Source organism: Apostichopus japonicus, chromosome 15, assembly GCF_037975245.1.
Source record: "Apostichopus japonicus isolate 1M-3 chromosome 15, ASM3797524v1, whole genome shotgun sequence".
Taxonomy (NCBI): Eukaryota; Metazoa; Echinodermata; class Holothuroidea; order Aspidochirotida; family Stichopodidae; genus Apostichopus; species Apostichopus japonicus.
This window is the reverse complement of record NC_092575.1, coordinates 10,597,526-10,613,352: the sequence shown is the minus strand read 5'-3', so window position 1 is coordinate 10,613,352 and position 15,827 is coordinate 10,597,526. Positions and strand designations below refer to the sequence as shown.

The 15,827-nt window shown below is 37.1% G+C and overlaps 1 protein-coding gene across 1 annotated transcript; it reads right to left on the bottom strand.

Annotated features, from left to right (window-relative positions):
- Positions 1-746: 746 nt before the first annotated feature.
- On the bottom strand, positions 747-12,310 carry LOC139981580 (cell cycle checkpoint protein RAD1-like). Its single transcript, XM_071994063.1, has 8 exons — positions 12,072-12,310; positions 10,012-10,167; positions 8,763-8,857; positions 7,619-7,730; positions 7,066-7,188; positions 5,319-5,383; positions 3,788-3,932; positions 747-1,885 (listed from the first exon to the last, which is right to left on the bottom strand). Exons 1-8 carry the CDS (start codon positions 12,186-12,188, stop codon positions 1,844-1,846), a joined length of 855 nt encoding a protein of 284 aa, XP_071850164.1. The 5' UTR covers positions 12,189-12,310; the 3' UTR covers positions 747-1,843.
- Between the last annotated feature and the right edge of the window lie 3,517 nt (positions 12,311-15,827).

The following is a 15,827-nucleotide window of genomic DNA, read 5'->3' as shown; positions in this document are numbered from 1 at the left end:
TTCTCGAATGCGAGCGCGCTATCTAAGTATAAGAAAGGAGAGGATGAAACAGATGGCGCTATTGAACTTAACCCCTTTTGGGTCAATGGATGTTTCCTTATCTTCAATAGCAGTACATCTTTGAAACATGATATGAGAGGAATGTTGCTCTGGAGTCAGAGGCGGCTGGGATAGGGTCAATCGGAGGAGGGGTGGGGGCAGAGATCACAAACTTCTATGGGTAAAATTTCACGTAATAATAAATGGAAAACCAGTATTTTTATTAACAATGAGGGACACATCTAACTTATGAAAAAGTACACTTTTGATGGGTTTTCACACAAACCAGGAGGAACAAACTTTACAGTTAGAAGGTCAACTTGACTTCAAACAATCCCAGCCCCTTGAAAGTTAACTTATCTGTACTTAGACTTTTTAGAATCATATCCTTGCAATGTTGCAGTTTCCATGTTACCAGTTTGTATACAAGGACTTCACAGACCTCTTTGTTTTCAATCCAAAGGGAAACATTTAGGACAAAACCACAAGTCAGATAAATTATAATTAACCAGCTGGTTACCTTCCCCGCTGGTTGCCTCCCCAGTCGGTTACCTTTCCAGCTGGTTACCTCCCTGGTTACTTGTTCACTTAAAGCAAAAATGCCTATAAACCTGTTTTAATATTCCCCCTTACAGCAGTTTGTATAAGATGAGTGTTCTCTTCTTGAACATGTAATTTGTAACTGACTAATGATAACTAACAGTAAATTACAATAAAATTGCATTTTATTTGCATCTATGTTTTCAAAGATTATTTTCCATTACATTACAAAATTGATGATTACATTCGTACCCAGGTACAAGCGATCGACATTTAGTTCAAAACTAAAGCAGATCTAAAGAATACACCAGCAGTTAAATTTGGAATGTTATCATCTTCATATTTGCTGTGCTGTCAGATTAACCAGACAGCTTTCAAAGTGAACTGAAATACTGTACAATGATTCTTACTGAGCACTCAATCTAAGTTTGAACCTCACTGAAACAAAATTACATCCATGGCAAATCTAATGATCCAACCATCCACAGACATAAAGTTACATTGCTTCTTAGCAGGCACTTATGCTATGCTACTTATATGCTGCTGAAATTCTCTCTTAAAAAAAAGACATTTTTGGACTGAGATTGACAAGATTGACAATTATCTCACTTGGAATGTTCGTGTATACAGTTATTATTTTCATAAATTCTTTTCTTCTTACAAATGATACCAAAGTTTTCATATACTGCCAAAAAACAATAATTTTCATGGTGAACCAAAGGTCTAATGCCCCTCCCTCCTCTCCTTCCCATGGTTTCAGTGGTGACAGGGCTTCACCAAGTTTATGAGGCATCAAAGACCAAGGGTATTCACACCAATGGTTTCCTAGGCCATCTACAGTAAGATGATGCAATTTGAGTCCACTTTTTATATCCCTCATGTCAAGCAATAATGTATCCCATTTTTATGACAAGGGTTTTATCTTCTCAGCATCAATCAATCACTCCTGAAAATGACAAGTATGTAGCTTGTTGCTGGTTACTGTCAGTGACAATTACTCTGGCTTATCTATCAGCTATGTGATACAACAGTCAGCATATGACAAGTACAATATCTTTGAAATCTCATCATTCATCAACAGTGTTCATATCTCTGTTTCTGTTCCACCAAGATTTCCTGCACCGACAGGGGTCACACTTCTAATATGCCATCCTCATCTTTGTCGATGTTCTTCTCATTCCACATCAAGACCTCAAGGACATGAGATGCTGATGCACATCTTAATTATTCCTCATATTTGCGAGATGCTAAAGGCATCTTCAGTTCAGTCATAATCCTCATCTTCTGCTTCTTCATCTGGAGCACACTTGATTAATAGAAAAGGATAAATTAAATTTAGAAATATGACATCATATATGCCATCTTACTTTTATATCATTTTTAAGTTTTTTAATTATTAAGCAATGTCTTCATTAGAACATGAACAGGTGATGACCTTCTTTTCCTACATAACCTTTCCATACATTAGTTCATCAATGTACAAGTAGTAACACACATCCCACAGTCAAATAAATTAATTATGCAAGTAGAATGTCTGAATCCCAGTTTCCACATTGTTGCAGAGCGAACCCAATAAACACTCATGTATTTCAAAACTTGCCTATGTTAGTTCATGGTTAAGTAAAATCATGATGAACATGCAAGTCAATTATTGTCTATTTTGTTCCGGGCATTTAAGGGAGGAGCATTTAAATCATTGGGGTTTTTTTTGTATGCTAGTTACAAATATCGAAAACTCTCCAACTCCAGTCTCCATGACTCTCATAGTTAATGTCATATTGCTCTAATATTTCAATGGTTGCCAATAATCTCACTTTAATCATATCTCAACATCTCCCATACCCACCCCCACCCCTCCCCCTCTTGTCATACACCTCTGATAACAGTAAATTTAATGCTAGGTAACCGTGGGTTATGAAATGGAAAATTGTGTCTTGTCATATGAAGCATGGAATAGAAATACAACAGAATATTCTACTGGAGCTTGATGGCTCGTTACTCTAATGCCATGCAAGGGAGCCACAGGGAATCTTGCCACATAGTCCTAAAGCTTTCTGGTCACTTCGCCCAACAACCATTTCGCCCAACTGCCATTTCGCCCAACTAGCATGGTCATTTCGTCCATCCAGCATGGTCATTTCACCCAACCTTGTTGGTCATTTCGACCAACCATTTTTTTACTCATATTCAGTCAGAATAATATCACTTTTTCTATTTCACTAGTTCAATTTGATTTATTTTGGGTTATATTACTTCGTGGTAGGTAGATAAAATGGTCTCCGTTGGATATCGATTGGAGTCTGAGCAGTTATTTTGGGTGTAATGGGAGGATTATACTACCTTAGGCGGTGACGCATACAATGGAAGTTATAGAACTAGATTAGGTGTTAATCTAGTTCTACATAGTGTTATTATAATGTTATACAAACAAAAGGGAATCGGTCTCCATAAAAACCTATCAAACCTAACCCCTAAAACACTGATACATCCTATCAACTACAACCACGACTTCAAGTTTCCTGAATATTCAGTTCGTATCCCGTAACGTTAGCAATTCCCGAACGTTTCCTTATTAAATTGACCAAACCCATAGAAGTATCCCCGTCCGTTATATTGAAGTATAATGTTTAATCAATGTTAGTCGAAATAATCAGCAAGGTTGGGCAAAATGACCATGCTGGTTGGGCGAATGACCAACAAGGTTGGGCGAAATGGTAAGGTTGGGCGAAATGTCAGTTGGGCGAAATGGTTGTTGGGCTAAGTGACCAGCTTCCATCCTAAAAATCTTCTGCCTTTCTACAGCACTCAACATGACCAAAGCTACTGAGTATGACTCAAACTAACATTGAAATACACAAACACTGTAGATTTTATCTGCTGAGCATTATCAGACAAAAAAATGATGACATATTTTGTTTAGATATTTCTGCCTTTTAACTTTTACCTGTTCTAACCTAACAGTGATTTGTCGATTAACAGATGGAACGTTAATCAGCTCATCATTACAGGTTGAATTCTAGAGTCGTATTTTTTTCTAACACTGATATCTATTTGCTCAACAACCACCTGATCTAAACAAAAAGGTTCCTTTCTGTCTGAGCCACTGTTTCTTTCTTAGACTGTTTAAGTTGTAGAATAACATAGTGTTATGGCTGTATTTTTTTTATTCTATTTATACTATGGTTATAAGGTACCTCTATGTACTTACATAATACTCCACAAAACAGACTTGTCCATCCTCGTTACGAATCATGTACTGCAGAGACAGGAATCCTCTATGATCAGTTCTCATGGATACTTTACTGGAGACTGATAAAGCTTTCACTGATGGCTTGATCAAACTTAATTTGTACCTTTGGAAGTAAATACAGATAGAAAAGGAAGATATCATCAGCAAAGGGAAATCAATAAAACTAAACTGCTGTTTCTGTTGACAAGCTAGTAGAAATATTATGAGAATATGTTCTATTTCAACACTGATTAATTCTATGTAAGATATGAACAGATCCATTTGTCAGAAATATTTCAATTCAAGCTAATAAAGTGTCAAACTTCTTATAAATTTATCAATTTGAAACTTGAAAACAATTTGGGTGATTTAAACATTAACCCAGTGTTTCTCAAACATATCCATTTCTCTCACCCTAAGCATTTGAACAAGAACTTCTGCACCTTAATTCTACCAACTGTGGGATGAACGTATTGCACATTTGGCTTTGGGTCCAGGGTTCACTTAGAACCTTGAATGCCAACGCATTTGGTGCAATGTAGGAGCCCCGAATTGGCTTAAGTGATGCTCATCATTACTCCATTTTACATAATGTACAGAGTCCACAGTCATAACATTTGTAAACTTACTGATGTAACTTCCTGACATGAACAAAAACTTTGGTCTGTCAGAGACACTCCTCAATTGGTGATGTTCTTACCTGCTCTATTAAACTGGACAGAAATTAGTACAAATGAAAGAGCTAAATCTCAGATCTTACCATTAAAGGGCTTTGCTGAGACCCTTGGATATGGATATGAATTTTCCAAATGGGTATTCAAGTTTGTGAGGATTTCTTCCGCAAACGTCCATTAAATTTAGAAAGTATTGACAAGATTATTGAACTTGCTCTTTAAGAAAATCTGTTGTTTATGTACCCCGTTTTGTACCCCGCTTTGTACCCCGTGGAGCCCTGCACCCCCAAGGTAATGAACCGCTGCTTTATCCAGTCATTTTATGAATACTGCATGTGATCTTGTTTCAACTTTGGAATGTTTTGTTTTTTATTCCTGCTGGGGTGTGCTGACCGAAGGAGAAGAGATCGAGTCATTCTTTGACTCCTTATCTCAACCTAGATGGGTTTGGGTTGATGATTATCATCATCATTCACTCCATACACAAACATTACACATCTGTAACCTAATTGAAAGAAAGTCCAATTTATTATTATAATCTCCAGCCATCCCTCAATAAAATCTTGTATTCACGACGTTTTCCCTGAGACAAATATTGCCAGCTGTTTGTCATGATAATGTGCTCTCCATCAGTTACTATTAATATTCTCCTTAATTCTTAGTCCTTCATTGAACTGATTCCTGCAAAAAGTATGTTTATGCTTTTACCTTGCCTACAATAAATACATAAAATCACGTTTTTAGAAAGAAAGATATCCTTGCAATAAAATGTTGCATCATTGTGCAACATTTGCCCTGGGTAATAATCATCCACTTCATGTTGGTAATTCACTCACCTATTTGTCTGTGTGGTTGTGCACTGAAAGGACTCAACCATGTCAGACTCCTTGGGAAAGTCAGACTGAGGATTCAGAAAATAAAAACTTAAGATGATGACCTACTTACATGGCAGGGTATGTGACATGTTGCAAATTTCATCATTTTAACCTAGCATTGAAAACTAATACCAGGTAGAAAGTTATTAGAAAAGTGCCTAAATTTGCCTTTCACAAACTTGGATTCAAAATATATGCTTTTTTTCCAAAACTCTGGCAAAATCATCGGGCGTGAAGGCCACTTGGTCAGTTAAGGATATCACACCAATTTTTAAATAGCATAGTCCAATGATTGTTGTTCTTGAGTGGAATGCATTGGCTATTTGGAATGAGATGAGGACCATGGTCTGTATGTCTTTCCTGCCCTATCGTAACTCATCAATACCTTTGTAAACTATGTATGCTAACTAGCAAAATAACCAAAAACTCCAAGAATATAATCAAGAAATCATTTTACTTTTTTGTGTAGTATATTGAACAGAATGACTTTAAGCCCTTTGTAAAAGGTGCTTCCAAGTCTGTTGTTATGTTCTACAGTTATTAGATAAATGATTCATCTGAAGTCATCCATGCTCATATTTCTTTGTTCTTACATTAAATTACTTTCTATATCAGTGATCAGTTGTTCACTTGCTCGTGTACAATACAGTTCATTAATATACAGGCTGCTTACTTTAATTCTTGAGTTCTCTCATATTTAGTATCTATTCAAGCACATTTATATATACTGTATGTTCCACGTATCAGTATATTACAGTGTGGGTCCTACATTGTTTTGAATGGGAGAAGCTATGTCAGAGTGAGCAGAAAACTGATCCTATTCCCAATTATAATAAATGGTCAGAAACAAGCACTGTCCTCCATTTATGGTCTGAAATATTAAAATCTGTAGTTGGGACATTGTGTTGTAACTTTGTGTCATTCTGACCAAGCCATGTAATTAATTGGATGCCATTCAATGTAACTAAAGACATGCAGTGTATATGTTGTTAAATGAAACAATTACACTATTCTTTAACTAGCTAAAGAGCTATAATAGTTTAACCCAATATAAAATGTATCCGACAAAATTTAATGTAACAACTTATTTTTAAAATGGCAAACCTTTGAGGTTTTTTGCCCAATTTTCCTGATGCAAAGTTGCTGAACTAAAGTAACAGGAAGTCCATCTCTGTACATGACAAGTCATGGAACCACTTTGTATGGTAACAACAGGTGTTCCCAACCTTGCCACACAGTAATTACATATAGAAGAAAAGGCACAGCCCTTTGTGAATACCTGTAAACTATAATACGATACCTCAATAATTGGTGACCAGATTTGGCAATGCGTTACTGGCCAAGTCTGCCTCACTATAAATTTGACCTATCAGTAAAGCTGGTTTGGCAGTTATTACTTTGTCAGATATGGTCTATGAACATTGATTGCTGATGACATATTATAGAACGAGAACGCTTGGACACCATTTTCAAAAATGTTCATTCAAGAAATGTAAGAAAATAATCATCATCAAAACACATATCTGATATCTTTTATGAACAGTATTGCTCATAATGTGAAACTATCCCCGCTTTGGTTAGCCAAACATTGCTTCAGCCCTGTAAGTGTTCTGTTTTTTGGCAATTTTTTGGAGAGCCTGTGATGGTAACCAACATACTAGGACTATCAATGCAGATAGCAGATTTAAATGGTATTTAAAAGACTCACAAAGGTGGTACCACAGTGACCAAAGGTAGACAGCCTCAGATAGGGCTTGTCTGGTGACATCAGAATCTCTAAGACCTCGCTGGTCATGTCCAACTCTTGAAATGCATCAGTCAGACACTCAGACTAACAAAACAATCAGAAAGTTGGATATTAAATAATAATATGTCATAGCAATATTTCTACAAAACAAGAACCCTTAAATACTTTAATTGAATAGCTCTTTCAAAGAGCTAAACATCTAACCTGATAATTGCAAGTATCAACCACTTTACTTTTACTTAACCACAACTGATCCAGTTTGAAAATTTATTGTCATGGCAGATAGGCAGTGAAGTTTACATTTTGCAATATAACAGTACCTTGAATTCTATTAAAGTAATAAACCAAAAAAATATTACGTCTGATAGAAAAGTGTAAACATCATTCATCTCCCCCAAATCTGGCATATTAACCACAAGCAAACAACAAACTGGATGGACATGTCAATTTGAAATGATGTATTAAATCTTACAGCAAAGTTAAGTGAAAGGGATTTATTTTAACTTAATCTTACTTTCATGATAATTTTGTTGACTACATTTGCACTGCAGAAGTTAAAGTCAAGTGTTTCGTCTGGCTCGAGTGTCTTTATGCTGCAGTCTGTAACCACTCCAAGCTCCTCCAGCCTGCGACAAAATGAAGTGTTTAAAAGCTTTAATTACGTCTCAATGTTATATGCACACATATAAAAACAGCATTAAGAAACATTTTGTGTTGAATCTGAGAATGTTCTCTAACCAAAATCCCATTTTAAAACACTCTAAATCTTGGAATTTTAAATCATCCAAAGATTTTAATTTTGAGTATATTTTAGTGAATATTTCAATCTACTGCTGTCTAAGGACTGTTGTCTAAGGTACTGGACTGTTTCCTTATATTTGAATGGAACATCTAATTAATCCTTTCTTCAAGTTCTATATTCCACTGTAGGCTTTTTTCCCTTGACCAACAAATTTGGGTCAACAATTGGTAAGGGTCTGCGAACAATCAAGCCCGGTGAAAGAATGCAAATGTTACGGCCAAGTCTTTTAGTCAGACAAACCTATCAGAAAAAACTACAATAGCCAAAATGGTCATTGCTGAACAATCATGAATATATTCATTTGGAACCTCGAAGAATGAGGACTCTGCCTGTTTATCATAATAAATGAAGCAAACATTTTCCTCATCCAGTGATGAAGAAATCCACAGTATCTATTAAATTATGAATTATAAACTGTTTTAACATTTGTTTGGAGACCAAGAAGGTTTATCTTTAAAAGTCCCATCATCAAGCAATCTATCAATCAATTATATTTATAGAGCATCGAGATCATAGAAATATGTGAAGCAGAAAAAGGCAAGAACAGCTAATATTCCTTCTGAAATAGGGCGGCTTTCAGGATAATCTTCTTTTCTTTTTTCGTTCAGGATAATCTTGAATGTTTCATACAGACTGCTCTTTTTGTATCCTGACAGCCTCTTCCACAGTTCGGAGCATAAATAGAAAAAGTTCTGTTACCAAAAGAAACGAAACAAGTCGTGGGATTCACAAGGTGAGCAAAAGCTTGACGACCCTGAGATGCCTTCTTCCATACATGCTTGAAATTTTAAGGTTTCATTGTTATGACAATCTTCAAACAATAAACAAAAGAGGGGGAGGGGGGAGGCCCACTCACAATAGCATCAACGGTGTACCATAACCACCATAGCACATCTTCAAAGCAGGTGCTGCTCCACCGGCTGTGTTACTTCCAAAAATGTTCAAGCACTCCTGACCAAAACAAACAGAAAAGAGAGAAAGTTATAGACATTAAAATTGCAGAAATAAATTCCTGCAGTAGGTATTCAACCTTTTAACTGGTAACTTTGAAATGAGTTTGTTTTATTTTTCTCTCTCATTCAGATCAATTGTGATTATAAATATCATCAGTTTCAGCTCAGAGACATCACTACACCAATCATTAGCTCATCACATATTGTACTACAGGTTCACAATTCTGCAGATATTTTGCAGCATGAGGCAGATTGTTGGGGGAGAGGGCTGTCTATGATATAATTTCAAATTTCAGGCTAAATACTATGGGACTGGTGTATTTATTCCTAAAATTTTTCCCTTAAGCATGTAAATTTATCCGGACGCTCTCACGTCAACTGAATGTTTTCATGATATAACATGCTCAAATACTCCACATGAACATGATATAGCATTGTCAAAATAGATATACACAAATTACAAAAAAACAAATCATCAGAATTAATTATGCCAATAAAGATCAACTGAAAACAATATTGTCAGACTTTCTAGAGTATGGTGTTTCATCAGTTGGCCACAATTTGACGACTGTAATTTGTGAACTGTCAAGTTGTATTATTTATCTTTCAGGTGTCATTTCTCAAGGAGACAGGTTTAACTCAAGTCAAGATTATTCATAATTCTTCAACCTCAAAAAGGTTCTCTGCATCTGTTAATAGTTGCCAGAGACCAGAAAGTCCTGCTTCAATATGACTTATGACATTGTGATCACATATTTTAAACAAGAAGGGATTGCTACATTTTTAACTACAATACCAGTGAAACCTTGATATGTCAAGTACTAGAAAAACTTCTCTGTGAGACCGCTTTTCAGCGTATGCTTGTCAGATTAGCAATTTTTACTTACAAGGTAGGAACATGATGAATAGCAGAATTGGTATTGTTACAGCATGGATTTTAGATCATGAGCATACACTCAACCCAGTCTTGAGTGTCAGCTTATAGGGAGTAAATTTGTACTTACTGACTTTGCTTTTTTACTTGTGCATTTCAAGAAGAAATACATGTATTCAAAATAATGGTTGTAAAATCCTGTTTCAAGACAACACTAAAATGCCTTCTTCCTTAAAGTTACTGTATTCTTGAAATCACACATCACATATGATACATACCATAAGGATTGTTAAATTTATTTGAAAGGAAATGTTGTTTTCCTTCAATCGATACTCCTGGAATACTTCTGACTGCAAAAACGCATTAGCTTGGATACATTTGGCTGTTTCCACAGTAACTTTTAGTCCATTTTCACTGGCAAACACTGTTGCAATCTGAAGAAAACAATGGTTGAAGGCCATTAATCTGACATAGCCGTCTACAATTAGTGTCATTGAATAGTGAATATATTCAAAATGGTAACGATTGGAAAGCTTGGTCAAATTGTCAACCAAATGCAAAAACTTCTTAAACTATGTCCCAGCGATGTTCAACAAAGCAGGGAATGATAACAGGGACTGAACAATTTTAGAAAAAAAAACTGATTTTGTTACATTCATAGTTCTTTCTTATTTTCTTTGTTTTGCTCCATTTTCATGTTAACTTTTTGGTTTAAATACTAGATATCTCAACAAGGCAAGCAAGATCAGGGCAGATTTTCAATAGTAGTCCCAGACAACCCAATTTGTTTTATTTAAGTCAACCAAAATCTGTTGCAGAGGTTACCGTAATGGATAACTAGGTGTTTACATAAATTCAGATTGCATTGTACATAACTACTACCCCAAATATTGCTATTTATAAATTAGTACCACCCCAAAAGCTGGTGTTCTATTCACCAAGCCTACATATCCTATATCCTATAGAGTACGTATTGGTCATTGTGATTTGCTACACTTTGGCAGATACCAAATATGCTGTAAAGACAGCCAAAGTTAAGGTCGATTTGTCCAAGGGACAACCAGAAAAAACTTGAAAAAAATGCCCTGAGGCTATTATACGTTTTTTTTTAAATTAAAACTGCACTACCAGAAGTTGATAGTATTGCAAGGGACCATAAAGTTTAAGCTGACAATTCAACCTGCAAATTATAGCAAAGTACACACAACAACATGCAGCTTAGGCCTAAAATAATATTAATAAGTATGTAACACATTTATATATCGCTAAATATAACTCTGGAAGAGCAACCATCTACAGCGTGTTACAAAAACAGTTACAATTACACTATTCCATATTTAGAAAAAGCCTGATCAAAAAGAAACATAGACTAAAAGCTTACAACAGAAGTTGAATTTCTAATGGACAGAGGAAGCAATTTCCAATGAACAGGACCAAATTTGCACAGCGAAAGATCACCATAGGATCGCAGTCGAGTATTTGGAATGACCAAAATATTGTTGTTAGAACTACCGAGACGTCTAGATGGATGATGGGAATGCAAGAGCGACTTGATGTAAGAAGGAGAGCACGTAGCAAGGGCAGGTTAAATAATAAGAAGTGCCTTAAAAATAACTCTCTGCTCTATGGGCAACAAAGTGAAGTTGGTAAAGTATGGGACTCATGTTTAAATGTTTAGGCATACTACTACTAGTAATTAGTCTAGCCGCTGCATTCTGAATATGCTGTTGCTTCAGTAATATGTTTTGTAGTAACCCACAGTAAGGAATTACAATAGTCAATGTTACTTGTAATGAATGCATGAACAAACTGTTCTACCGACTTATTATTCAGATGAGGACGGATCCATTTACTTATGTTATGCAGGTAAAAATTTGCAGACTAGGAGTACTAGGGTTGACAAAGTGCTCCATAAAAAGGGTGGGCTCAAATGGCAGTTCAAGATTCCTCGCAGATGAAACAAAAGGTAATGTCTCTTTACCTCACATTTTTATTGGAGATATTACTGAGGGAACCTTTGTATACTTTAAATGAAGCAACATGACGATGGTTTTGTCATCGTTTAATTTCAATAATCCAATCAAGACACAAAACAATGTTGAATGAAAGCACATGCAGACTAAAGAGCTGTAAACAGAAACAGAAATGAGAAACATCATATCTAACTTGTTAATAAACAGTTCTTATAGAGTTAATAATCTGTTTGAAATAAACTCCTTCTGTTAATAGGCCTAACGTTACACAGTAGTCTAACTTAGACTAGGCCTATGGTAGGCCTAAGTTACAACTTACAGTATGCGTAAATAATTATGGTTTCAAATGGAAAGGTTGCTCTTACCTCGCGATCTTTCGAGTGTATTGCTTTTAAAATCGTGGAGACATTTCTGACATTATCAAGTTTCGCAATCAAGACGTATTGCGAATCCTGATCTCTTTGCTGCGTAGAGAGAGTCATTTTCTTTGGTTAACGACACAGAAATTTCTGTATTAACGAATAACGTTACAATATGTACGTTCGCCGGGAATCAGACAAACGAGCGGTAAATCTTTGCAGACGACATATAATTGAAACTAGCAGACATTCACAGACAGTTCGTTGTTTTCCTATAATAAGGGAACTTTACGCCCTCTTTATAGTTTGAGTATTGGCGATGGATCATAGACGGAGGAAGCTAGGGTACTGGACGGGGAAAGAGGAGTGGGGAGGGAGGAAAAGACATGAGACAGATGGATGGACATGCATCATGAGGAGCAATTGCGATTGGAGAGTGTCTGTGAGACTTGTGAACCCCGTTAACTCTGTGAAGTTGCGTTTCCCCTTTTGCGTTCCCCCTGGTATAGTGTAGAGTAATGTAGTGGTATGTATTGGGGAGACTTGTACGATATTGGTATGTGTAAAAACACCTCTACCTTTATAATAAATCTGGATAATGCTAGTGCCAACGCGTTCGAGCCATTTGGCAAGTGTTGATCGGTGTGGAGTAGAGACCCTACTATAGGGTCTCTAGTGTGGGGAGGGGTTAGTGGGGCGGGGTTAGTGGAGCTGTTCACTGTAAGCACATGGATAAATAGTTTCACATTGATATTTCACATAATTATATGCATTTATTCTAGTTGCAACGTTGCGTGTGAAACTCCAACGCGCATGGGTTCACTAGTGCCGATGAATTTCTGAAGCTGACCTAGTTATCCTTGACTTACTGTCTAATGAAAATGTTCTTCCAACTTCAATTCTTGGGTGCGTGAATGCATTATCGGCTATATCAATATAGGTTATGTATGAACATTTATTGATACCGGCAGAGTCCTGTGTAAATGACAGTTTGTAAATGACATTGTCTCCTATACTTCTAACACACAAACACATGAAACAAGTACATACGCGTATGTAGACGTACGTTTTGAGGCACTAATATTTCTTGCAGCGCGTTCGTATATATACTTAATGGTGAAGCCAACTTGCGCATATACGCGCGGTTACTCATTTGACTTGGTTGTTCGTTTCGTGAAATGGCTTTGCCGTATTTCTAAGATGGCGACCAAAGAACCATAAGAGACCTATAAATAGGAACTCAGGCACGATATTAATGTTAATATTTATTTAATGACAATGTACTATATATGTGTTTAACAACATATCAAGGTGTAGAAAAAATAGATGGAGAATCATTCCGGAATTTCCCTATTTATTTGCAGATACGATGTACCGTATATATTGTCTGTGGTGCATAAAATAATATTCCTACTTTACGGCAAAGAAAATACAGTAAGGTTTCACTTTCAGTAAGAAGTCAAGTATCTAGTGTTATAGTAGGTCATTACCATTAAATACAGTTTATTCTAATTAATGATATGCAATTAATTGTGCGTTGAACTATTATTCAACAACAAATAGCAAATGTTACCTAACGGTTTTGCGGTACCTTTACTTTCATAACTTATTTTACAGAACGGGCAATTAATGTATGCACATGCTTGAATATCGTTTCCCGTTATTTTAGCCTTAACTAAACAACATACATTGCATAAACGGCGTGCCACAGTAATATTATACGTCAAAATTTCACTTACGGGTTTTGTAGCAGTGTAGGCGTACTTTAGGAGAAGCGAGTGCTGGGGTGTAAAATACTTGTCGAAGTATGAATATGAGTGAAAAGTCAGTTAATATATATACTCCTTTCGTCTGTTTATACATTTGAAATGCCATGAGTTTTGGAACTTCACCTATCTGTACCATGTCCCTCCCCAGACCACTCCCGGGCATATACCTATACTAACACCACATTCAGGTGCGTATCCAGGGGGGGGCGTTGGGGGCGCGCGCCCCCCGGGTAAGGAAAAGAGGAGAGAAAAAAAAGAGAAGAAAAAAGGGAAAAGGAGGGGAAAAAAGAAAAGGAGGAGAGGAAGGAAGGGAAAAGAAAAAGAAAAAAGAGAGGAAAAGGAGAAAAGGAGGGAGTAGAAGATAGCCAAGACCTCGGGAAGAGAAAGATCCCTATTATATACACAGGGTAGCCAGTGACAGCTCAAGGATTACGGAGGGGGTGTGCGCCTCACCCTACCCCTTACCCCGACAACTCCATTTTTGACGTTTCCGTTTTTCCTCTCTCACTAATGTACTTGAACTCGACCGAGTCGTCGGGGAACATAACGCATTTCGGGAAGGGGGCGACCGCCCCCCCCCCCCCGAGCAAATTTTCTTTATGACATCGCTAGTAATTTCAAAATAGACAATGCTTAGATGCAACTTACAAGGCCTGGGAAGTGTCATTTCCAACGATCTGGGAGGCATTTTCGGCCAAAATTTTTCGTGTACGCTTCGCGCCAACTCATGGTGGCGCTTCGCTTAGATAGTTTGCCTACAGGCTTCGCCCTCCCTTGGCAATTACTCGCTACACGCCTGTTCGAATTTGTAAAGCAAAGAGCAGATATAACATCATATCAATGAGCATTGAAATGCATGTTCCACGATGTACAGCCTCAAAAACTGTCAATGTGTGTAGTCAAAGGCGTAGGAGCCAGATTGGATTTGGGGGCTGTAATGACTTGCCCGAAAAAAAAGCCAAAATTTTTCGCGCGCACAGCGCGCATTCAACATGTCGATGCCAATATCATATAGGCAAGATCGGTCATTACATTGTATGGCATCGTGTACCGCACGGTCCGTCAAAGTTGCACAGTATACCGCCGGATGCTAATGTAAACAACCAAATGTCTTATGTAGATGGAGAAAAAGCATACAGATCCATTTATGTCAAAACTCTCTTTTACAAAGGTAATGTCGGCCAAGCTTACAACTTTATTTAAATTACCAAGGAGATCATTTTAAGCTATTCATTGCTATTTTTCTTTCAGTAGGTGCCCCAAAAAAATGGGAAAACAATTGGGGGGGGGGGGGCTGCAGCCCCCGCTTCCTACGGGACCTACGCCTATGAGTGAAGTGTTCGGTTTCGATATACCTGATATCGGAAATATCTGCTATTTTTCTGTTCCTTCAACCAAGTTTTGTAAAAGCCATTATAAGAGGTTGCAATATTTCTACACCAAGAAATTAACTGTGTCGGAATTTTCCAAAATTTCCTCACCAACATTCTTCATCATACTTTCCTCTACTCGTTCAATTTTGACCTGTCTGTTAGGGGTTCAAGGAGGTTTTTCTATATTGGTTGTCTATAGATTGAATTTTCTGCAACATTATGGGTATGTTTTCAAGTGATTTTATTCACGAGAAAAGTGAATTTTCAAATTCTCAACAAGTAATGGGCTTAAAACCTTCAAAAGTGGGGCTTTCGGATATTGTGGGCCGTGACGTAGAATAACCTACAAAAGCAATCATCCATAGGACATGCAATCAGGTCGAACATGATGTGTGACTGGTGACAATCTTCAAAAAGGTTATGGATGGAAAAAACTTTTGGGAAATACTTGCTTCTCAGGCAAAAGTCTACATCTGGTTGCTCATTTTCAAGCCCGAGAAGTGCCATTTCCGGTGATCTGGGGGGTGTCAAAACCAGAAATTTTCTTGTACGCTCCGCGCCAACCGATGGTGGCGCTCCGCTTAGATAGTAATTCGCGCCCCCGGGTTAGAAAATCCTGG